The sequence below is a fragment of the Salmo salar genome, chromosome 27 (genome assembly GCF_965601325.2).
Source record: "Salmo salar chromosome 27, fSalSal1, whole genome shotgun sequence".
Lineage (NCBI taxonomy): Eukaryota > Metazoa > Chordata > Actinopteri > Salmoniformes > Salmonidae > Salmo > Salmo salar.
In genome coordinates this window covers 40,535,386-40,560,000 of record NC_138317.1, presented here as the reverse complement: position 1 = coordinate 40,560,000, position 24,615 = coordinate 40,535,386, and the positions used below count along the sequence as shown (strand labels likewise).

Here is a 24,615-nt window from a genome sequence, read left to right as displayed (position 1 = left end):
CAGCTAGCGAGCTCTCCAAATGACATTTCCAGCTATCGAGCTCTCCAAACGACATTTCCAGCTAGAGAGCTCTCCAAACGACATTTCCAGCTATCGAGCTCTCCAAACAACATTTCCAGCTATAAGAGCTCTCCAAACAACATTTCCAGCTATCGCTATAGAGCTCTCCAAACAACATTTCCAGCAAGCGAGCTCTCCAAATGACATTTCCAGCTATCGAGCTCTCCAAATGACATTTCCAGCTATCGAGCTCTCCAAACAACATTTCCAGCTATAGAGCTCTCCAAACAACATTTCCAGCTATCGAGCTCTCCAAACAACATTTACAGCTATCGCTATAGAGCTCTCCAAACAACATTTCCAGCTAGCGAGCTCTCCAAATGACATTTCCAGCTAGCGAGCTCTCCAAACAACATTTCCAGCTATCGCTATAGAGCTCTCCAAACAACATTTCCAGCTATCGCTATAGAGCTCTCCAAACAACATTTCCAGCTAGCGAGCTCTCCAAACAACATTTCCAGCTATAGAGCTCTCCAAACGACATTTCCAGCTAGCGAGCTCTCCAAACAACATTTCCAGCTAGCGAGCTCTCCAAACAACATTTCCAGCTATAGAGCTCTCCAAACTGCATTTCCAGCTATAGAGCTCTCCAAATGACATTTCCAGCTAGCGAGCTCTCCAAATGACATTTCCAGTTTTCGAGCTCTCCAAACAACATTTCCAGCTAGCGAGCTATCCAAAAGACATTTCCAGCTATAGAGCTCTCCAAACGTCATTTCCAGTTAGCGAGCTCTCCAAACAACATTTCCAGCTAGCGAGCTCTCCAAATGACATTTCCAGCTATAGAGCTCTCCAAACGACATTTCCAGCTATCGAGCTCTCCAAACGACATTTCCAGCTATCGAGCTCTCCAAACGACATTTCCAGCTATCGAGCTCTCCAAACGACATTTCCAGCTATAGAGCTCTCCAAACAACATTTCCAGCTAGCGAGCTCTCCAAATGACATTTCCAGCTATCGAGCTCTCCAAACAACATTTCCAGCTAGCGAGCTCTCCAAATGACATTTCCAGCTAGCGAGCTCTCCAAACAATATTTCCAGCTAGCGAGCTCTCCAAATGACATTTCCAGCTAGCGAGCTCTCCAAACGACATTTCCAGCTATAGAGCTCTCCAAACGACATTTCCAGCTAGCGAGCTCTCCAAATGACATTTCCAGCTATCGAGCTCTCCAAACGACATTTCCAGCTATAGAGCTCTCCAAATGACATTTCCAGCTAGCGAGCTCTCCAAATGACATTTCCAGCAATAGAGCTCTCCAAACAATATTTCCAGCTAGCGAGCTCTCCAAATGACATTTCCAGCTATCGAGCTCTCCAAATGACATTTCCAGCAAGCGAGCTCTCCAAACGACATTTCCAGCTATCGAGCTCTCCAAACAACATTTCCAGCTATAGAGCTCTCCAAACAACATTTCCAGCTATAGAGCTCTCCAAACAACATTTCCAGCTATCGCTATAGAGCTCACCAAACAACATTTCCAGCTAGCGAGCTCTCCAAATGACATTTCCAGCTAGCGAGCTCTCCAAACAACATTTCCAGCTATCGCTATAGAGCTCTCCAAACAACATTTCCAGCTATCGCTATAGAGCTCTCCAAACAACATTTCCAGCTAGCGAGCTCTCCAAACAACATTTCCAGCTATAGAGCTCTCCAAACAACATTTCCAGCTAGCGAGCTCTCCAAACAACATTTCCAGCTATAGAGCTCTCCAAACGACATTTCCAGCTAGCGAGCTCTCCAAATGACATTTCCAGCTAGCGAGCTCTCCAAACAACATTTCCAGCTATCGAGCTCTCCAAACAACATTTCCAGCTATAGAGCTCTCCAAACAACATTTCCAGCTATAGAGCTCTCCAAACAACATTTCCAGCTATAGAGCTCTCCAAACAACATTTCCAGCTAGCGAGCTCTCCAAACGACATTTCCAGCTAGCGAGCTCTCCAAACAACATTTCCAGCTATCGCTATAGAGCTCTCCAAACAACATTTCCAGCTATCGTTATAGAGCTCTCCAAACGACATTTCCAGCTATCGCTATAGAGCTCTCCAAACAACATTTCCAGCTAGCGAGCTCTCCAAACAACATTTCCAGCTATAGAGCTCTCCAAACGACATTTCCAGCTAGCGAGCTCTCCAAATGACATTTCCAGCTAGCGAGCTCTCCAAACAACATTTCCAGCTAGCGAGCTCTCCAAACAACATTTCCAGCTATAGAGCTCTCCAAACGACATTTCCAGCTATAGAGCTCTCCAAATGACATTTCCAGCTAGCGAGCTCTCCAAAAGACATTTCCAGCTATAGAGCTCTCCAAACGACATTTCCAGCTAGCAGAGCTCTCCAAACGACATTTCCAGCTATAGAGCTCTCCAAACAACATTTCCAGCTATAGAGCTCTCCAAACAACATTTCCAGCTAGCGAGCTCTCCAAATGACATTTCCAGCTATCGAGCTCTCCAAACGACATTTCCAGCTAGCAAGCTCTCCAAATGACATTTCCAGCTAGCGAGCTCTCCAAACAATATTTCCAGCTAGCGAGCTCTCCAAATGACATTTCCAGCTAGCGAGCTCTCCAAACGACATTTCCAGCTATAGAGCTCTCCAAACGACATTTCCAGCTAGCGAGCTCTCCAAATGACATTTCCAGCTATCGAGCTCTCCAAACGACATTTCCAGCTATAGAGCTCTCCAAATGACATTTCCAGCTAGCGAGCTCTCCAAATGACATTTCCAGCAATAGAGCTCTCCAAACAATATTTCCAGCTAGCGAGCTCTCCAAATGACATTTCCAGCTAGCGAGCTCTCCAAACGACATTTCCAGCTAGCGAGCTCTCCAAATGACATTTCCAGCTATCGAGCTCTCCAAACGACATTTCCAGCTATAGAGCTCTCCAAACAACATTTCCAGCTATCGAGCACTCCAAGCGACATTTCCAGCTATAGAGCTCTCCAAATGACATTTCCAGCTATAGAGCTCTCCAAACGACATTTCCAGCTATAGAGCTCTCCAAACGACATTTCCAGCTAGCGAGCTCTCCAAACGACATTTCCAGCTAGCGAGCTCTCCAAACAACATTTCTAGCTAGCGAGCTCTCCAAACAACATTTCCAGCTAGCGAGCTCTCCAAACGACATTTCCAGCTATAGAGCTCTCCAAACAACATTTCCAGCTAGCGAGCTCTCCAAACGACATTTCCAGCTATAGAGCTCTCCAAATGACATTTCCAGCTAGCGAGCTCTCCAAATGACATTTCCAGCTATAGAGCTCTCCAAACAACATTTCCAGCTAGCGAGCTCTCCAAACAACATTTCCAGCTATAGAGCTCTCCAAATGACATTTCCAGCTAGCGAGCTCTCCAAACGACATTTCCAGCTAGCAGAGCTCTCCAAACAACATTTCCAGCTAGCGAGCTCTCCAAACAACATTTCCAGCTAGCGAGCTCTCCAAACGACATTTCCAGCTATAGAGCTCTCCAAACAACATTTCCAGCTAGCGAGCTCTCCAAACAACATTTCCAGCTATAGAGCTCTCCAAACGACATTTCCAGCTAGCGAGCTCTCCAAATGACATTTCCAGCTATAGAGCTCTCCAAACAACATTTCCAGCTAGCGAGCTCTCCAAACGACATTTCCAGCTATAGAGCTCTCCAAACTGACATTTCCAGCTAGCGAGCTCTCCAAATGACATTTCCAGCTATCGAGCACTCCAAGCGACATTTCCAGCTATAGAGCTCTCCAAATGACATTTCCAGCTATAGAGCTCTCCAAACGACATTTCCAGCTATAGAGCTCTCCAAACAACATTTCCAGCTAGCGAGCTCTCCAAACGACATTTCCAGCTAGCGAGCTCTCCAAACGAACATTTCTAGCTAGTCGAGCTCTCCAAACAACATTTCCAGCTAGCGAGCTCTCCAAACGACATTTCCAGCTAGTCAGAGCTCTCCAAATGACATTTCCAGCTATCGAGCTCTCCAAGCATGACATTTCCAGCTATCGAGCTCTCCAAATGACATTTCCAGCTATCGAGCTCTCCAAACGACATTTCCAGCTATAGAGCTCTCCAAACAACATTTCCAGCTAGCGAGCTCTCCAAACGACATTTCCAGCTAGCGAGCTCTCCAAACGACATTTCCAGCTATAGAGCTCTCCAAACGACATTTCCAGCTATAGAGCTCTCCAAACGACATTTCCAGCTATAGAGCTCTCCAAACAACATTTCCAGCTATAGAGCTCTCCAAACAACATTTCCAGCTATAGAGCTCTCCAAATGACATTTCCAGCTATCGAGCTCTCCAAATGACATTTCCAGCTAGCGAGCTCTCCAAACGACATTTCTAGCTAGCGAGCTCTCCAAGCAACATTTCCAGCTACAGAGCTCTCCTAACGACATTTCCAGCTATTGAGCTCTCCAAATGACATTTCCAGCTATAGAGCTCTCCAAATTACATTTCCAGCTATTGAGCTCTCCAAACGACATTTCCAGCTATAGAGCTCTCCAAACGACATTTCCAGCTATAGAGCTCTCCAAACGACATTTCCAGCTATAGAGCTCTCCAAACGACATTTCCAGCTAGCGAGCTCTCCAAACGACATTTCCAGCTATAGAGCTCTCCAAACGACATTTCCAGCTATAGAGCTCTCCAAACGACATTTCCAGCTAGCGAGCTCTCCAAACGACATTTCCAGCTATCGAGCTCTCCAAATGACATTTCCAGCTATCGAGCACTCCAAGCGACATTTCCAGCTATAGAGCTCTCCAAATGACATTTCCAGCTATAGAGCTCTCCAAACGACATTTCCAGCTATAGAGCTCTCCAAACAACATTTCCAGCTAGCGAGCTCTCCAAACGACATTTCCAGCTAGCGAGCTCTCCAAACAACATTTCTAGCTAGTGAGCTCTCCAAACAACATTTCCAGCTAGCGAGCTCTCCAAACGACATTTCCAGCTAGCGGCTCCCCGACCCGCAGGCTCTCCAAACAACATTTCCAGCTAGCGAGCTCTCCAAACGACATTTCCAGCTATAGAGCTCTCCAAATGACATTTCCAGCTAGCGAGCTCTCCAAATGACATTTCCAGCTATAGAGCTCTCCAAACGACATTTCCAGCTAGCGAGCTCTCCAAACAACATTTCCATCTATAGAGCTCTCCAAATGACATTTCCAGCTAGCGAGCTCTCCAAACGACATTTCCAGCTAGCGAGCTCTCCAAACAACATTTCCAGCTACAGAGCTCTCCTAACGACATTTCCAGCTATTGAGCTCTCCAAATTACATTTCCAGCTATTGAGCTCTCCAAACGACATTTCCAGCTATAGAGCTCTCCAAACGACATTTCCAGCTATAGAGCTCTCCAAACAACATTTCCAGCTATAGAGCTCTCCAAACAACATTTCCAGCTATAGAGCTCTCCAAACAACATTTCCAGTTATAGAGGTCTCCAAACAACATTTCCAGCTATAGAGCTCTCCAAATGACATTTCCAGCTATTGAGCTCTCCAAATGAAATTTCCAGCTAGCGAGCTCTCCAAACGACATTTCTAGCTAGCGAGCTCTCCAAGCAACATTTCCAGCTACAGAGCTCTCCTAACGACATTTCCAGCTATTGAGCTCTCCAAATGACATTTCCAGCTATAGAGCTCTCCAAATTACATTTCCAGCTATTGAGCTCTCCAAACGACATTTCCAGCTATAGAGCTCTCCAAACGACATTTCCAGCTATAGAGCTCTCCAAACAACATTTCCAGCTATAGAGCTCTCCAAACAACATTTCCAGCTATAGAGCTCTCCAAACAACATTTCCAGCTATAGAGCTCTCCAAACAACATTTCCAGCTATAAAGCTCTCCAAACAACATTTCCAGCTAGCGAGCTCTCCAAATGACATTTATACTTGGAGAATGAGAACGGTATGAACGTAGTAATACATATACTTAATGACTAAACATAAATTAAGTTCCCATAAGCAAACATTACAGAGCGCAAGGTATATATTTACTGCACATCTACCACTCTAGTGTTTAATTGCTATATTGTAATTACTTTGCCACCATGGCCTATTTATTGCCTCATCTCCCTTATCTTACCTCATTTGCACTCACTGTATATAGAGTTTTTGTTTTCTTTTGTTCTACTGTATTATTGACTGTATGTTTTGTTTATTCCATGTGTAACTCTGTGTTGTTGTATGTGTCGAATTGCTATGCTTTATCTTGGCCAGGACGCAGGTGCAAATGAGAACCTGTTCTCAACTAGCCTACCTGGTTAAATAAAGGGGAAATAAAAAATAAAAAAACTGGGAATTGATCAACATTGTAAAACAATTGACAGAAAGAATGAATAAGTGTGCAGGAATTGGCGGGAGTCAGTGGAGAGAGATGTGCCTATAGTGCATCTTAGCCACATTACTGCATAACATCACTGCATTAAGAACAGATGCTATACCTACTGCATAACATAACTGCATTAGGAACAGATGCTATGCCTACTGCATAATATCACTGCATTAAGAACAGATGCTATACCTACTGCATAACATAACTGCATTAGGAACAGATGCTATACCTACTGCATAACATCACTGCATTAGGAACAGATGCTATACCTACTGCATAATATTACTGCATTAGGAACAGATGCTATACCTACTGCATAATATAACTGCATTAGGAACAGATGCTATGCCTACTGCATAATATCACTGCATTAAGAACAGATGCTATACCTACTGCATAACATAACTGCACTAGGAACAGATGCTATACCTACTGCATGATATCACTGCATTAGGAACAGATGCTATACCTACTGCATAATATCGCTGCATTAGGAACAGATGCTATACCTACTGCATAATATCGCTGCATTAGGAACAGATGCTATACCTACTGCATAATATCACTGCATAAGGAACAGATGCTACACCTACTGCATGATATCACTGCATTAGGAACAGATGCTATACCTACTGCATAATATCACTGCATTAGGAACAGATGCTATACCTACTGCATAATATCACTGCATTAGGAACAGATGCTATACCTACTGCATGATATCACTGCATTAGGAACAGATGCTATACCTACTGCATAACATAACTGCATTAGGAACAGATGCTATACCTACTGCATAACATAACTGCACTTGGAACAGATGCTATACCTACTGCATGATATCACTGCATTAGGAACAGATGCTATACCTACTGCATAATATCACTGCATTAGGAACAGATGCTATACCTACTGCATGATATCACTGCATTAGGAACAGATGCTATACCTACTGCATAACATAACTTCATTAGGAACAGATGCTATACCCACTGCATAATATCACTGCATTAGGAACAGATGCTATACCTACTGCATAATATCACTGCATTAGGAACAGATGCTATACCTACTGCATAATATCACTGCATTAGGAACAGATGCTATACCCACTGCATAATATCACTGCATTAGGAACAGATGCTATACCCACTGCATAATATCACTGCATTAGGAACAGATGCTATACCCACTGCATAACAGAACAGAACCTGTACCTCCTGAATGATCTTCTGTAGTTCCTTGTTCTCTCTCTCCAGCTGTCTGGACTTCTCCTCATCGTTGTTGTTGGTGGATGAGCCCTGTGTCTTCATGGTCTCCTGGGTGTCTGACTGCCACTCCCCTCGGGTGATCAGCCGACGCATCTACAGTACCACCATAGAGATAAACAATCTGTACTGAAACATCTATAGAGTATCACCATAGAGATAAACAATCTGTACTGAAACATCTACATTATCACCATAGAGATAAACAATCTGTACTGAAACATCTATAGAGTATCACCATAGAGATAAACAATCTGTACTGAAACATCTACAGTACCACCATAGAGATAAACAATCTGTACTGAAACATCTACAGTATCACCATAGAGATAAACAATCTGTACTGAAACATCTACAGTATCACCATAGAGATAAACAATCTGTACTGAAACATCTATAGTATCACCATAGAGATAAACAATCTGTACTGAAACATCTACAGTATCACCATAGAGATAAACAATCTGTACTGAAACATCTACAGTATCACCATAGAGATAAACAATCTGTACTGAAACATCTACAGTACCACCATAGATATAAACAATCTGTACTGAAATATCTACAGTATCACCATAGAGATAAACAATCTGTACTGAAACATCTACAGTATCACCATAGAGATAAACAATCTGTACTGAAAGATCTACAGTATCACCATAGAGATAAACAATCTGTACTGAAACATCTACAGTACCACCATAGAGATAAACAATCTGTAATGAAACATCTACAGTATCACCATAGAGATAAACAATCTGTACTGAAACATCTACAGTATCACCATAGAGATAAACAATCTGTACTGAAAGATCTATAGTATCACCATAGAGATAAACAATCTGTACTGAAACATCTACAGTACCACCATAGAGATAAACAATCTGTACTGAAACATCTACAGTATCACCATAGAGATAAACAATCTGTACTGAAACATCTATAGAGTATCACCATAGAGATAAACAATCTGTACTGAAACATCTACAGTATCACCATAGAGATAAACAATCTGTACTGAAACATCTATAGAGTATCACCATAGAGATAAACAATCTGTACTGAAACATCTACAGTATCACCATAGAGATAAACAATCTGTACTGAAACATCTACATTATCACCATAGAGATAAACAATCTGTACTGAAACATCTACAGTATCACCATAGAGATAAACAATCTGTACTGAAACATCTATAGTATCACCATAGAGATAAACAATCTGTACTGAAACATCTATGGTACCACAGAAACATACAATCAATTGACCTGGTGCTCACTGGTACAGAATACCAGCACTTTGAATTTTCTACTATAGAATATCATCCCTAAAACGTTAACACCGGTACTGTAACAGACATACTGTAGTTACTGACTGAAGCTGCTATGGTAACACTGAGACAACCTGTAGTTACTGAGTGAAGCTGCTATGGTAACACTGAGACAACCTGTAGTTACTGAAGAAGCTGCTATGGTAACACACAGACATACAGTAGTTATTGACTGAAGCTGCTATGGTAACACAGACATACTGTTGTTACTGACTGAAGCTGCTATGGTAACACAGACATACTGTAGTTACTGACTGAAGCTGCTATGGTAACAGAGACATACTGTAGTTACTGACTGAAGCTGCTATGGTAACAGAGACATACAGTAGTTACTGACTGAAGCTGCTATGGTAACACAGACATACTGTAGTTACTGACTGAAGCTGCTATGGTAACACAGACATACTGTAGTTACTGACTGAAGCTGCTATGGTAACACACAGACATACAGTAGTTACTGACTGAAGCTGCTATGGTAACACTGAGACAAACTGTAGTTACTGACTGAAGCTGCTATGGTAACACAGACATACTGTAGTTACTGACTGAAGCTGCTATGGTAACAGAGACATACTGTAATTACTGACTGAAGCTGCTATGGTAACAGAGACATACTGTAGTTACTGACTGAAGCTGCTATGGTAACACAGACATACTGTAGTTACTGACTGAAGCTGCTATGGTAACACAGACATAGTGTAGTTACTGACTGAAGCTGCTATGGTAACACACAGACATACAGTAGTTACTGACTGAAGCTGCTATGGTAACACAGACATACTGTGGTTACTGACTGAAGCTGCTATGGTAACAGAGACATACTGTAGTTACTGACTGAAGCTGCTATGGTAACACAGACATACTGTAGTTACTGACTGAAGCTGCTATGGTAACACAGACATACTGTAGTTACTGACTGAAGCTGCTATGGTAACACACAGACATACAGTAGTTACTGACTGAAGCTGCTATGGTAACACTGAGACAAACTGTAGTTACTGACTGAAGCTGCTATGGTAACACAGACATACTGTAGTTACTGACTGAAGCTGCTATGGTAACAGAGACATACTGTAGTTACTGACTGAAGCTGCTATGGTAACACAGACATACTGTAGTTACTGACTGAAGCTGCTATGGTAACACAGAGACATACTGTAGTTACTGACTGAAGCTGCTATGGTAACACAGACATACTGTAGTTACTGACTGAAGCTGCTATGGTAACACAGACATACTGTAGTTACTGACTGAAGCTGCTATGGTAACACACAGACATACAGTAGTTACTGACTGAAGCTGCTATGGTAACACAGAGACATACTGTAGTTACTGACTGAAGCTGCTATGGTAACACAGACATACTGTAGTTACTGACTGAAGCTGCTATGGTAACACAGACATACTGTAGTTACTGACTGAAGCTGCTATGGTAACACACAGACATACAGTAGTTACTGACTGAAGCTGCTATGGTAACACAGACATACTGTAGTTACTGACTGAAGCTGCTATGGTAACAGAGACATACTGTAGTTACTGACTGAAGCTGCTATGGTAACACAGACATACTGTAGTTACTGACTGAAGCTGCTATGGTAACAGAGACATACTGTAGTTACTGACTGAAGCTGCTATGGTAACACAGACATACTGTAGTTACTGACTGAAGCTGCTATGGTAACACACAGACATACAGTAGTTACTGACTGAAGATGCTATGGTAACACAGACATACTGTAGTTACTGACTGAAGCTGCTATGGTAACACACAGACATACTGTTGTTACTGACTGAAGCTGCTATGGTAACACTGACATACTGTAGTTACTGACTGAAGCTGCTATGGTAACACACAGACATACTGTAGTTACTGACTGAAGCTGCTATGGTAACAGACATACTGTAGTTACTGACTGAAGCTGCTATGTTAACACACAGACATACTGTAGTTACTGACTGAAGCTGCTATGGTAACACACAGACATACTGTAGTTACTGACTGAAGCTGCTATGGTAACACACAGACATACAGTAGTTACTGACTGAAGCTGCTATGGTAACAGACATACTGTAGTTACTGACTGAAGCTGCTATGGTAACACACAGACATACTGTAGTTACTGACTGAAGCTGCTATGGTAACACAGACATACTGTAGTTACTGACTGAAGCTGCTATGGTAACACAGACATACTGTAGTTACTGACTGAAGCTGCTATGGTAACACAGACATACTGTAGTTACTGACTGAAGCTGCTATGGTAACACACAGACATACTGTAGTTACTGACTGAAGCTGCTATGGTAACACACAGACATACAGTAGTTACTGACTGAAGCTGCTATGGTAACAGACATACTGTAGTTACTGACTGATGCTGCTATGGTAACACACAGACATACTGTAGTTACTGACTGAAGCTGCTATGGTAACACACAGACATACTGTAGTTACTGACTGAAGCTGCTATGGTAACAGACATACTGTAGTTACTGACTGAAGCTGCTATGGTAACACACAGACATACTGTAGTTACTAACTGAAGCTGCTATGGTAACACAGAGACATACTGTAGTTACTGACTGAAGCTGCTATGGTAACACACAGACATACTGTAGTTACTGACTGAAGCTGCTATGGTAACAGACATACTGTAGTTACTGACTGAAGCTGCTATGGTAACACACAGACATACTGTAGTTACTGACTGAAGCTGCTATGGTAACACAGACATACTGTAGTTACTGACTGAAGCTGCTATGGTAACACAGACATACTGTAGTTACTGACTGAAGCTGCTATGGTAACAGAGACATACTGTAGTTACTGACTGAAGCTGCTATGGTAACACAGACATACTGTAGTTACTGACTGAAGCTGCTATGGTAACACAGACATACTGTAGTTACTGACTGAAGCTGCTATGGTAACACAGACATACTGTAGTTACTGACTGAAGCTGCTATGGTAACACACAGACATACAGTAGTTACTGACTGAAGCTGCTATGGTAACACTGAGACAAACTGTAGTTACTGACTGAAGCTGCTATGGTAACACAGACATACTGTAGTTACTGACTGAAGCTGCTATGGTAACAGAGACATACTGTAGTTACTGACTGAAGCTGCTATGGTAACACAGACATACTGTAGTTACTGACTGAAGCTGCTATGGTAACACAGAGACATACTGTAGTTACTGACTGAAGCTGCTATGGTAACACAGACATACTGTAGTTACTGACTGAAGCTGCTATGGTAACACAGACATACTGTAGTTACTGACTGAAGCTGCTATGGTAACACACAGACATACAGTAGTTACTGACTGAAGCTGCTATGGTAACACAGAGACATACTGTAGTTACTGACTGAAGCTGCTATGGTAACACAGACATACTGTAGTTACTGACTGAAGCTGCTATGGTAACACAGACATACTGTAGTTACTGACTGAAGCTGCTATGGTAACACACAGACATACAGTAGTTACTGACTGAAGCTGCTATGGTAACACAGACATACTGTAGTTACTGACTGAAGCTGCTATGGTAACACAGACATACTGTAGTTACTGACTGAAGCTGCTATGGTAACAGAGACATACTGTAGTTACTGACTGAAGCTGCTATGGTAACACAGACATACTGTAGTTACTGACTGAAGCTGCTATGGTAACACACAGACATACAGTAGTTACTGACTGAAGCTGCTATGGTAACACAGACATACTGTAGTTACTGACTGAAGCTGCTATGGTAACACACAGACATACTGTTGTTACTGACTGAAGCTGCTATGGTAACACTGACATACTGTAGTTACTGACTGAAGCTGCTATGGTAACACACAGACATACTGTAGTTACTGACTGAAGCTGCTATGGTAACAGACATACTGTAGTTACTGACTGAAGCTGCTATGTTAACACACAGACATACTGTAGTTACTGACTGAAGCTGCTATGGTAACACACAGACATACTGTAGTTACTGACTGAAGCTGCTATGGTAACACACAGACATACAGTAGTTACTGACTGAAGCTGCTATGGTAACAGACATACTGTAGTTACTGAGTGAAGCTGCTATGGTAACACACAGACACACTGTAGTTACTGACTGAAGCTGCTATGGTAACACAGACATACTGTAGTTACTGACTGAAGCTGCTATGGTAACACAGACATACTGTAGTTACTGACTGAAGCTGCTATGGTAACACAGACATACTGTAGTTACTGACTGAAGCTGCTATGGTAACACACAGACATACTGTAGTTACTGACTGAAGCTGCTATGGTAACACACAGACATACAGTAGTTACTGACTGAAGCTGCTATGGTAACAGACATACTGTAGTTACTGACTGAAGCTGCTATGGTAACACACAGACATACTGTAGTTACTGACTGAAGCTGCTATGGTAACACACAGACATACTGTAGTTACTGACTGAAGCTGCTATGGTAACAGACATACTGTAGTTACTGACTGAAGCTGCTATGGTAACACACAGACATACTGTAGTTACTGACTGAAGCTGCTATGGTAACACAGAGACATACTGTAGTTACTGACTGAAGCTGCTATGGTAACACACAGACATACTGTAGTTACTGACTGAAGCTGCTATGGTAACAGACATACTGTAGTTACTGACTGAAGCTGCTATGGTAACACACAGACATACTGTAGTTACTGACTGAAGCTGCTATGGTAACACAGACATACTGTAGTTACTGACTGAAGCTGCTATGGTAACACAGACATACTGTAGTTACTGACTGAAGCTGCTATGGTAACAGAGACATACTGTAGTTACTGACTGAAGCTGCTATGGTAACACAGACATACTGTAGTTACTGACTGAAGCTGCTATGGTAACACAGAGGCAGCCAGTTATTCTACCTTGGGTACGAAGAGCACCACCAGGGTGATGTAGACGGAGAAGACGATGGCCAGGGAGGCGAAGGCAAACGAGGCGTCCTGCTGCGACGACAAGATCATGGTGACGGGAGCCGTGATCATACACAACACCTGTAGGGAGGAGGGGGAGAGAGGGGGGTTGGCGAAGGAGGAGGAGGAGGAGGAGGTGGGGTAGGGGAGAGATAGAGGGGTGAGACATAGGGGGTAGGAGGAGAGAGACAAATATAGAGAAAGAGAGAGGAGGCAGAGGAAGAGGAGAGAGACAAATAGAGAGAGAGAGAGAGAGAGAGAGAGAGAGAGAGAGAGAGATGTGGAATAGAGGGAGAGAGAGAGAGAAAGAGATGTGGAATAGTGGGAGAGAGAGAGATGTGGAATAGTGGGAGAGAGAGATGTGGAATAGTGGGAGAGAGAGAGATGTGAAATAGTGGGAGAGAGAGAGATGTGAAATAGTGGGAGAGAGAGAGATGTGGAATAGTGGGAGAGAGAGATATGTGGAATAGTGGGAGAGAGAGAGATGTGAAATAGTGGGAGAGAGAGATATGTGGAATAGTGGGAGAGAGAGAGATGTGGAATAGTGGGAGAGAGAGATATGTGGAATAGTGGGAGAGAGAGAGAGAGATGTGGAATAGTGGGAGAGACAGAGAGAGAGAGAGAGAGAGAGATGTTTAATAGTGGGAGAGAGAGAGAGAGATGTTTAATAGTGGGTGGGAGAGAGAGAGAGGGTGGTGAAAAATGAGAGAGAGGACAGAGAGGGAGGTTAGAAATCCATACGTATTGACAATCTGTCATCTCTTCTCAACCTGCAAAAATGTATAAATTGGTGGGTCCCCCCTGCGGGACGGATGAACTAACGTAGGCTAATGCAATTAACATGAGGTTGTAAGTAACAAGAACATTTCCCAGGACATAGACATATCTGATATTGGCAGAAAGCTTAAATTCGTGTTAATCTAACTGCACTGTCCAACAGTGCAGTTACAGTAGCTATTACAGTTACAACAGTTACAGTAGCTATTACAGTGAAAGAATACCATGCTATTGTTTGAGGAGAGTGCACAGTTTTGAACATGAAAAGTTATTAATAAACAAATTAGGCACATTTGGGCAGTCTTGATACAACATTTTGAACAGAAATGCAATGGTTCATTGGATCAGAATAAAACTTTGCACGTACACTGCTGCCATATAGTGGCCAAAATCTAAATTGCACCTAGGCTGGAATAATACATTATTGCCTTTCTCTTGCATTTCAAAGATGATGGTATAAAAAATAAAAAAGACAGTTGGTTTTTTCTTTGTATTATCTTTTACCAGATCTAATGTGTTATATTCTCCTACATTCCTTTCACATTTCCACAAAGGTCAGTATTTCCTTTCAAATGGTACCAAGAAAATGCATGTCCTTGCTTCAGGGCCTGAGCTATAGGCAGTTAGATTTGGGTATGTCATTTTAGGCGAAAATGGAAAAAAAGGGGCCGATCCTTAAGAGGTTTTTAACCAGGCTGGCAAATGGAAAAACGGACCCCGAAATCAAAACTGAGGCGATATTTTTCTCTGTCGTGTCATTAATCACAGCGGACAGGTCACAGAAGAAAAGGACGATTATCTCAGTGTACATATTCAATCCACAGCTAGAAGGTGCGTCTCAAATGGCACCCTATAGAGTACCACAGTATGAGTCATAATACCCATAAAACCTAGCTCTCAATAGGGGATTTTAGAAACACTTAAAATAAGGGCTATGTTTCGTGTAGGCTTACCCTGGCGTGACGTTTTGATAACCGTGTAAATCTCTCAAGGACAAGGTGACTTTTATCAATATATTCGCATGTATTCGCCCGTCAATTTAAGATAGGATTGGTCACAAACCACCGTATCTGCTGATGTCGCACTTCCGCATCTGCGGTGAAAGGTGACAGAGCTAGAGCAGTGTTTGTCAGAGCATGAGACATCCCGAATATCGGTCTTCTCACAAAATCGTCTGTAACGTCCGAACGTTTTGAACGATGGTGGTCTCTGTTTTTCTCTACAACCCCAACAAGCATCTTGGGACTCGTCGGTACATCCGATCTTACCAACTTCTGTCTGTAGCGTCCAACCAGTTTGGGCACACTAATATGACCTCTCTGTGGAAAGGTGAGACTCATGAACACGTACATGTTGGTTATTTTGCTCACAGGACTCGTCTGAAGGTACACGTCGAAAAATTGTATGGAAGTATATTGAATATAGAGACAAAAATATGGGGTTAAATACATGTAAAAAAAAACACTTTACTAAAATGTATCCTGATCTTTCTTATATAGGACAGACACTTCAGAACAAACTTCATTTAGATTTTTTTTGGGGGGGGTACAATCTGTTGTTCCATCTAGGAAATCTGTTATTCAATGCACTTGTATGAGATAATAGCAGTAAGGCTAAATAAAATGTTTAATCAAACAAATGGTCCAGATTGATGTTGAGATGGATTCGTCCAGGATGGTTCAGATTGATGTTGAGGGATTCATCCAGGATGGTCCAGATTGATGTTGAGATGGATTCATCCAGGATGGTCCAGGTTGATGTTGAAATGGATTCAGTAAGGCCAAATAATATTGTTCATCAAACAAAAGTTCTTAGATATCTTGATACTTCTTAAAAGTCATATCCAAACAGCTAAATGATCATTGGTATGACCGTCTAAAAACAATTCCATATAGCTTAGTAGAACCCCCCCCAGCGTAGACCCTTATGGGTTAATTGCTCCCCTTTGATTGATCTTTAATTCATCTTATCATGAGTGCCTGTAACTTCAGCAGACGGTGGTGGTGGAATCAGTCTCATTTGTTTTACAGAGAAGGGGGTATCGCTGGGCCACCATTCATCACAAGCCCAGATAGAGAGAGAGAGAGAGAGAGAGAGAGAGTAGGGAGGGAGGGAGAAAGAGAGAGCGAGCGAGACAGATGGAAGAGAAATAGAAGAGAGAGAGAGAGAGAGGGGTTAGAGAGAGAGAGAGCAACAGAGAGACAGAGAGAGAGCGAGAGAGAGACAGAGAGGGAAAAGAAAGAGAGGAGAACAGGAAAGTGTGCATAGAAATAAACACATGCAAGTTCTCTCTCCAGAGCCAATTTGCAATTCTCTCAGTCAGCTTGAGTTTAAATTGGGTTCAATGCATAGTGGGTAATCCTCAGAGATGAATTAAAATACAACGATGGAAATTGGGAAACAGGAAATCTGCCATAGTGGGAACAACACTCTTGATTAAAATGCCTTGTCACAGCCGCTGCGCAGCAGAAGAGACTGTGGAGATGTTTATTTTGTATTTCCAGGCTCAATACCAGACATTGAAAGACCACACTGACCAGGCGTATTCTCAATTTGTGAAATTTGGATGCAGAGAATGACATTTAAAAAAATCCAATGCAGGCGTTTTTATCTCAATATAAAATAATTTCTGGGTTACAATAAAGCACCGTACTGTGATTGTTCTCAATTAAAATCATAAAAAAGAAACAAAAATAGCTTCTAAGAAAATTGACATTTCTCAAGCTAAAATTTAGCTAGGACTGTCTGGGAGTGTTCTGAGAAAGGGGCCTAATTGGAGGGGCCTAATTGGAGGAGCCTAATTGGAGGAGCCTAATTGGAGGGTGTGTAACCTGAAAAAATAGCTGTTTTTGGCAGAGAGGGGGGCTTTTCAAAGAGCTCTTACACTAAAAGTACATTACCATAACTTTCACATTTTCACAGTATTATTATTTCAACCTCAATGTGGAGATATACACAAAACAAAGGAAAACCATGCTTTGGACTGCACTATCCCTTTAAACATGTTATACGCATTTCTTGAGAATTTCATTTTTCATTTCGTTGTCAGCCACACCACAGGACAGAAAGGGCTAACCAATTACAGAAATAGAGAGATAAATATGACTTGTTCTTTGAAGATCACTAGAACAGGAGAATATCTGTTGAGATGGATTCATCCAGGATGGTCCAGATTGATGTTGAGATGGATTCATCCAGGATGGTCCAGATTGATGTTGAGATGGATTCACCCAGGATGGTCCAGATTGATGTTGAGATGGATTCATCCAGGATGGTTCAGATTGATGTTGAGATGGATTCACCCAGGATGGTCCAGATTGATGTTGAGATGGATTCACCCAGGATGGTTCAGATTGATGTTGAGATGGATTCACCCAGGATGGTCCAGATTGATGTTGAGATGGATTCACCCAGGATGGTTCAGATTGATGTTGAGAGGGATTCACCCAGGATGGTCCAGATTGATGTTGAGATGGATTCATCCAGGATGGTCCAGATTGATGTTGAGATGGATTCACCCAGGATGGTCCAGGTTGAATCCTGGAGAGACATGGAAGTCTCCTCGCCCCAACCAGGGCTTGAACCAGAACCCGTCTGAATGCATCGTCAACTGCCTCCCATGAATTATCGTTACCTATCGCTCCAGAGAAGCCGAGGCCCTGGCAGAGCAAGGGAAACAACTACTTCAAAGTCTCAGAGCGATTAAAACGCTACAAGCGCGCACCGCTAACTGGCTAGCCAATTTACACTAGTTCCACACACACTACAGGCCTGACGAGTGGATGTATTCCCCTGATGAGGAAGGAAAGAGGCCCTACTTACTACCCATCCTCTCTGCTGCCTCACCTGTTTTCTGGGTCACATTCAGATGGCAGATACTGTAGATCCCCATGTACACAGCCCATATGGTGAAAACACACACACACACATACAACACACACACACACTGTTTTCTGGACCACATTCAGATGGCAGATACTGTAGATCCCCATGTACACAGCCCATATGGTGAAAACACACACACACACACATACAACACACACACACACTGTTTTCTGGACCACATTCAGATGGCAGATACTGTAGATCCTATAAGGAGCGGGGGCTGTGTAGTCATTTAGGACAGCCCCCATGCTGAAAGCCCCCACTGGCCAGATCCTCATAAGGGGTGAGAGGTACAGTAGGGCTGGAGGTGAGCAGAGACGCAGAGGACCACGGAGGTCAGAGAGCCAGGCATCGGCAGAGAACTAAACGAAGGAGGGGAGGGAGGGAGATAGAGAACGAATGGAGACTGAGAATGAACTGACACACAGCGAGGAGAGAGATAGGCAAATTAGACTGACATACAGATCAGCCCAGCTGTGAGGGAAGTGGACAAACAGACAAACACTCTTACTGACACTGCCCAAAGAAACTCTCTCTCGCTCACGCTCTGTCTCTCTCTCTGTCTCTCTCTCTGTCTCTCTCTCTGTCTCTCTCTCTCCGTCTCTCTCTCCTCCACTCTCCGTCTCTCTCTGCTCCTCTCCCCGTCTCGTCTCTCGCCTCTCCGCTCTCTCTCCCGTCTCTCTCTCCGTCTCTCTCTCTCTCTCTGTCTCTGTCTCTCTGTCTCTCTCTCTGTCTCTCTCTCTCTCTGCTCTCTCCTCGCTCTCTCTCTCTCTCTCTCTCTCCTCAATTCAAAGGGCTTTATTGGCATGGGAAACCTATGTTTACATTTCCAAAGCAAGTGAAATAGGTAAACAAAAGGGAAATAAACAATGAAAAATGAACAGCAAACATAACTCATAATAAAAAAAAAGAAGGTTTTTGCCAATTTTAACCACACACTTGTTGTTTGTGTACATGGATTTTATAATGTCGTATGTTTTTCCCTCAACATCGCTTTCCATCAATTTGTACAGCAGACGCTCATACCAAACTGAGTCAAAAGCTTTTTTGAAATCAACAAAGCATAAAAACACTTTGCTTTTGTTTTGGTTTGTTTGTTTGTCAATTAGGGTGTGCAGGGAAAATACTTTGTCTGTCGTATGGTAATTTGGTAAAAAGCCAATTTGACATTTGTTCAGTACATTGTTTTCACTGAGGAAATGTACAAGTCTGCTGTAATGATAATGCGTAGGATATTCCCAAGGTTGCTGTTGACGCATAGCCCACGGTAGTTATAGGGCTGAAATTTGTCTCTACTTTTGTGGATTGGGGTGATCAGTCCTTGGTTCCAAATATTGGGGAAGATGGCAGAGCTGAGGATGATGTTAAAGAGTTTAAGTATAGCAAATTGGAATGTGTGGTCTGTATATTTTATCACTTCATTTAGGGTAACATCAACCCCACATGCCTTTTTGGGTTGGAGATGTTTGTATTTTGTCATGTAGTTCATTCAATATAATTGGACAATCCAGTGGGTTATGTAAGTCTTTAATAGCTGATTCTAAAATGTGTATTTTATCATGTATATGTTTTTGCTGTTTGTTCTTTGTTATAGAGCCAAAAAAGATTGGAGAAGTGGTTTACCCATACATCTCCATTTTGGATAGATAACTCTTCATGTTGTTGTTTGTTTAGTGTTTTCCATATTTTCCCAGAAGTGATTAGAGTCTATGGATTCTTAATAAAATACATTGAGCTGATTTCTGAAGTGCTGTTCCTTCTTTTTCTGTAGTGTATTTCTGTATTGTTTTAGTGATTCACCATAGTGAAGGCGTAAACTCAGATTTTCTGGGTCTCTATGTTTTTGGTTGGATAGGTTTGTCAATATCTTTCTTAGGTTTATCCATTCTTCTTCAAACCATTTCAAATCAAATCAAATTTTATTTGTCACACACACGCAGAATACAACAACGCTTCCTTACAAGCCCTTAACCAACAAATTTTTAAGAAAAATACCTAAAGAAAATAAGAAATAAAAGTAAAAAACAATTAAAGAGCAGCAGTAAAATAACAATGTGGAGGCTATATACAGGGTGTTACGGTACAGAGTCAATGTGGAGGCTATATACAGGGGGTACCGGTACAGAGTCAATGTGGAGGCTTTATACAGGGGGGTACCAGTACAGAGTCAATGTGGAGGCTATATACAGGGTGTTACGGTACAGAGTCAATGTGGAGGCTATATACAGGGTGTTACGGTACAGAGTCAATGTGGAGGCTATATACAGGGGGTACCAGTACAGAGTCAATGTGGAGGCTATATACAGGAGGTACCGGTACAGAGTCAATGTGGAGGCTATATACAGGGGGGTACCGGTACAGAGTCAATGTGGAGGCTATATACAGGGGGTACCGGTACAGAGTCAATGTGGAGGCTATATACAGGGTGTAACGGTATAGAGTCAATGTGGTGGCTATATACAGGGGATACTGGTAACAAGTCAATGTGGAGGCTATATACAGGGGGTACCGGTACAGAGTCAATGTGGAGGCTATATACAGGGGATACCGGTACAGAGTCAATGTGGAGGCTATATACAGGGGATACTGGTAACAAGTCAATGTGGAGGCTATATACAGGAGGTACCGGTACAGAGTCAATGTGGAGGCTATATACAGGGGGGTACCGGTACAGAGTCAATGTGGAGGCTATATACAGGGTGTTACGGTATAGAGTCAATGTGGTGGCTATATACAGGGGATACTGGTAACAAGTCAATGTGGAGGCTATATACAGGGGGTACCGGTACAGAGTCAATGTGGAGGCTATATACAGGGGATACCGGTACAGAGTCAATGTGGAGGCTATATACAGGGGATACTGGTAACAAGTCAATGTGGAGGCTATATACAGGGGGTACCGGTACAGAGTTAATGTGGAGGCTATATACAGGGGGTACCGGTACAGAGTCAATGTGGAGGCTATATACAGGGGGTACTGGTACAGAGTCAATGTGGAGGCTATATACAGGGGGTACCGGTACAGAGTCAATGTGGAGGCTATATACAGAGGATACCGGTACAGAGTCAATGTGGAGGCTATATACAGGGGATACTGGTAACAAGTCAATGTGGAGGCTATATACAGGGGGTACCGGTACAGAGTTAATGTGGAGGCTATATACAGGGGGTACCGGTACAGAGTCAATGTGGAGGCTATATACAGGGGATACCGGTACAGAGTTAATGTGGAGGCTATATACAGGGGATACCGGTACAGAGTCAACGTGCGGGGGTAGCGGTTAGTCGAGGTAATATGTACATGTAGGTAGAGTTATTAAAGTGACTATGCATGGGGGTAGAAGCTGTTTAGTAGCCTCTTGGACCTAGACTTGGCGCTCCGATAACGCTTGCTGTGCGGTAGCAGAGAGAACAGTCTATGATTAGGGTGGCTGGAGTCTCTGACAATTTTTAGGGCCTTCGTCTGACACCGCCTGGTACTGAGGTCTTGGATGGCAGGAAGCTTGGCCCCAGTGATGTACTGGGCCGTACGCACTACCCTCTGTAGTGCCTTGCGGTCGGAGACCGAGCAGTTTCCATACCAGGCAGTGATGTAACCCTACCAGGCATACCTGCCATACTAGGCAGTGATGCTCTCGATGGTAAAGCTGTAGAACTTTTTGAGGATTTGAGGATCCAAATCTTTTTAGTCTCCTGAGGGGGAGAATACCTGCCCAGTCGATGAGAATGGAGGCGTTGCTCGGTCCTCCTTATCCTGTAGTCCACAATCATCTCCTTTGTCTTGATCACGTTGAGGTTGTTGTTCTTGCACCATACGTTCAGGTCTGCGACCTCCTCCCTATAGGCCGTCTCGTCATTGTGTCATCGGCAAACTTAATGATGGTGTTGAAGTCGTGCCTTGCCGTGCAGTCATGAGTGAACAGTGAGTACAGGAAGGGACTGAGCACACACCCCTGAGGGGTCTCCGTATTGAGAATCAGCGTGATTGATGTGTTGTTATCTACCCTTACCACCTGGGGGCAGCCCGTCAGGAAGTCCAGGATCCAGTTGCAGAGGGAGGTGTTTAGTCCCAGGGTCCTTAGCTTAGTGATGAGCTTTGACGGCACTATGGTGTTGAACGCTGAGCGTGATCCTTTTGTCCAGGTGGGAAAGGGCAGTGTGGAGTGCAATAGAGATTGCAGTATCTGTGGATCTGTTGGAGCGGTATGCAAATTGGAGAGGGTCTAGGGTTTCTGGGATAATGGTGTTGTTGTGGGCCATTACCAGCCTTTCAAAGCACTTCATGGCTACAGACGTGAGTGCTACTGGTCGGTAGTCATTTAGGCAGGTTACCTTAGTGTTCTTGGGCACAGGGACTATGATGGTCTGCTTGAAACATGTTGGTATTACAGACTCAGACAGGGAGAGGTTGAAAATGTCAGTGAAGACACTTGCCAGTTGGTCAGAGCATGCTCGCAGTACACGTCCTGGTAATCCGTCTGGCCCTGCGGCCTTGTGAATGTTGACCTGTTTAAAGGTCTTACTCACATTGGCTGCGGAGAGCGTGATCACACAGTGGTCGGGAACAGCTGATGCTCTCATGAATGTTTCAGTGTTACTTGCCTCGAAGCGAGCATAGAAGTAATTTAGCTTGTCTGGTAGGCTCGTGTCACTGGTCAGCTCTCGGCTGTGCTTCCATTTGTAGTCTGTAATAGTTTGCAAGCCCTGCCACATCTGACGAGCGTCGGAGCCGGTGTAGTACGATTTGATCTTAGTCCTGTATTGACGCTTTGCCTGTTTGATGGTTCGTCTGAGGGCATAGCAGGATTTCTTATAAGCTTCCGGGTTAGAGTCCCGCTCCTTGAAAGCGGCAGCTCTAGCCTTTAGCTCGATGCAGATGTTGCCTGTAATCCATGGCTTCTGGTTGGAGTATGTACGTACAGTCACTGTGGGGACAACATCATCGATGCACTTATTGGTGAAGCCAGTGACTCATGTGGTGTACTCCTCAATGCCATCGGAAGAATCCCAGAACACATTCCAGTCTGTGCTAGCAAAACAGTCCTTTAGCTTAGCATCTGCTTCATCTGACCACTTTTTTATTGACCCGAGTCACTGGTGCTTCCTGCTTTAATTTTTGCTTGTAAGCAGGAATCAGGAGGATAGAATGATGGTCAGATTTACCAAATGGAGGGTGAGGGAGAGCTTTGTACACGTCTCTGTGTGTGGAATAAAGGAGTAAAGGTTGTCTAGAGTTTTTTTCCCATCTGGTTGCACATTTAACATGCTGGTATAAATGAGGTAAAAACTGATTTAAGTTTCTCTGCATTAAAGCTGGAAGAGTGTTTTCCTGTTTGTAGTTCATTGAGTGCGGTCTTAGTGCTAGCATCGGTTTGTGGTGGTAAATAGACAGCTATGAAGAATATAGAGGAAAACTCTCTAGGTAGATAGTGTATTCTACAGCTTATCATGAGATACTCTACTACAGGCGAGCACAACCTTGAGACTTCCTTAGATAACGTGCACCAGCTGTTGTTTACAGATATACATAGACCGCCACCACATGTCTTACCAGAGGCTGCTGTTCTATCCTGCCGGTACAGTGTATAACCCGCCAGCTCTATGTTAATCATGTCATCGTTCAGACTCAGTAAAACATAAGATATTACAGTTTTTAATACCCCGTTGGTAAGATATATAGTTTTTTAGTTCGTCCCTTTTATTATCCAGCGATTGTACGTTGGCCAATAGTACCGATGACAAAGGCAGATCAGCCACTCGTCGCCTGATCCTCACAAGGCACCCCGATCTCCTTCCGCGAAACCTCTGTCTCTTTCTCCTGCGAACGCCTGTTCGGGTGTCTGGAGTAAATCCCCCTCGTCCGACTCGTTAAAGAAACATTCTTTGTCCAATTCAAGGTGAGTAATCGCTGTTCTGATGTCCAGAAGCTCTTTTCGGTCATAAGAGACGGTAGCAGCAACATTATGTACAAAATAAGTTACAAACAATGCAAAAAAAAT

The 24,615-nt window shown here is 43.1% G+C and overlaps 1 protein-coding gene across 1 annotated transcript in view; it reads right to left on the bottom strand.

The window, feature by feature from the left end:
• LOC106589056 (gamma-aminobutyric acid type B receptor subunit 1) overlaps positions 1-24,615 on the bottom strand; it is a 145,136-nt gene that overhangs the window by 10,043 nt on the left and 110,478 nt on the right. The window contains exons 16-17 of the mRNA XM_082970245.1: positions 13,907-14,035; positions 7,606-7,752 (exon numbers count right to left, since the gene is read on the bottom strand). Coding sequence (XP_082826371.1) covers positions 7,606-7,752; positions 13,907-14,035 — 276 coding nt within the window. The remainder of the gene's footprint in view (positions 1-7,605; positions 7,753-13,906; positions 14,036-24,615) is intronic.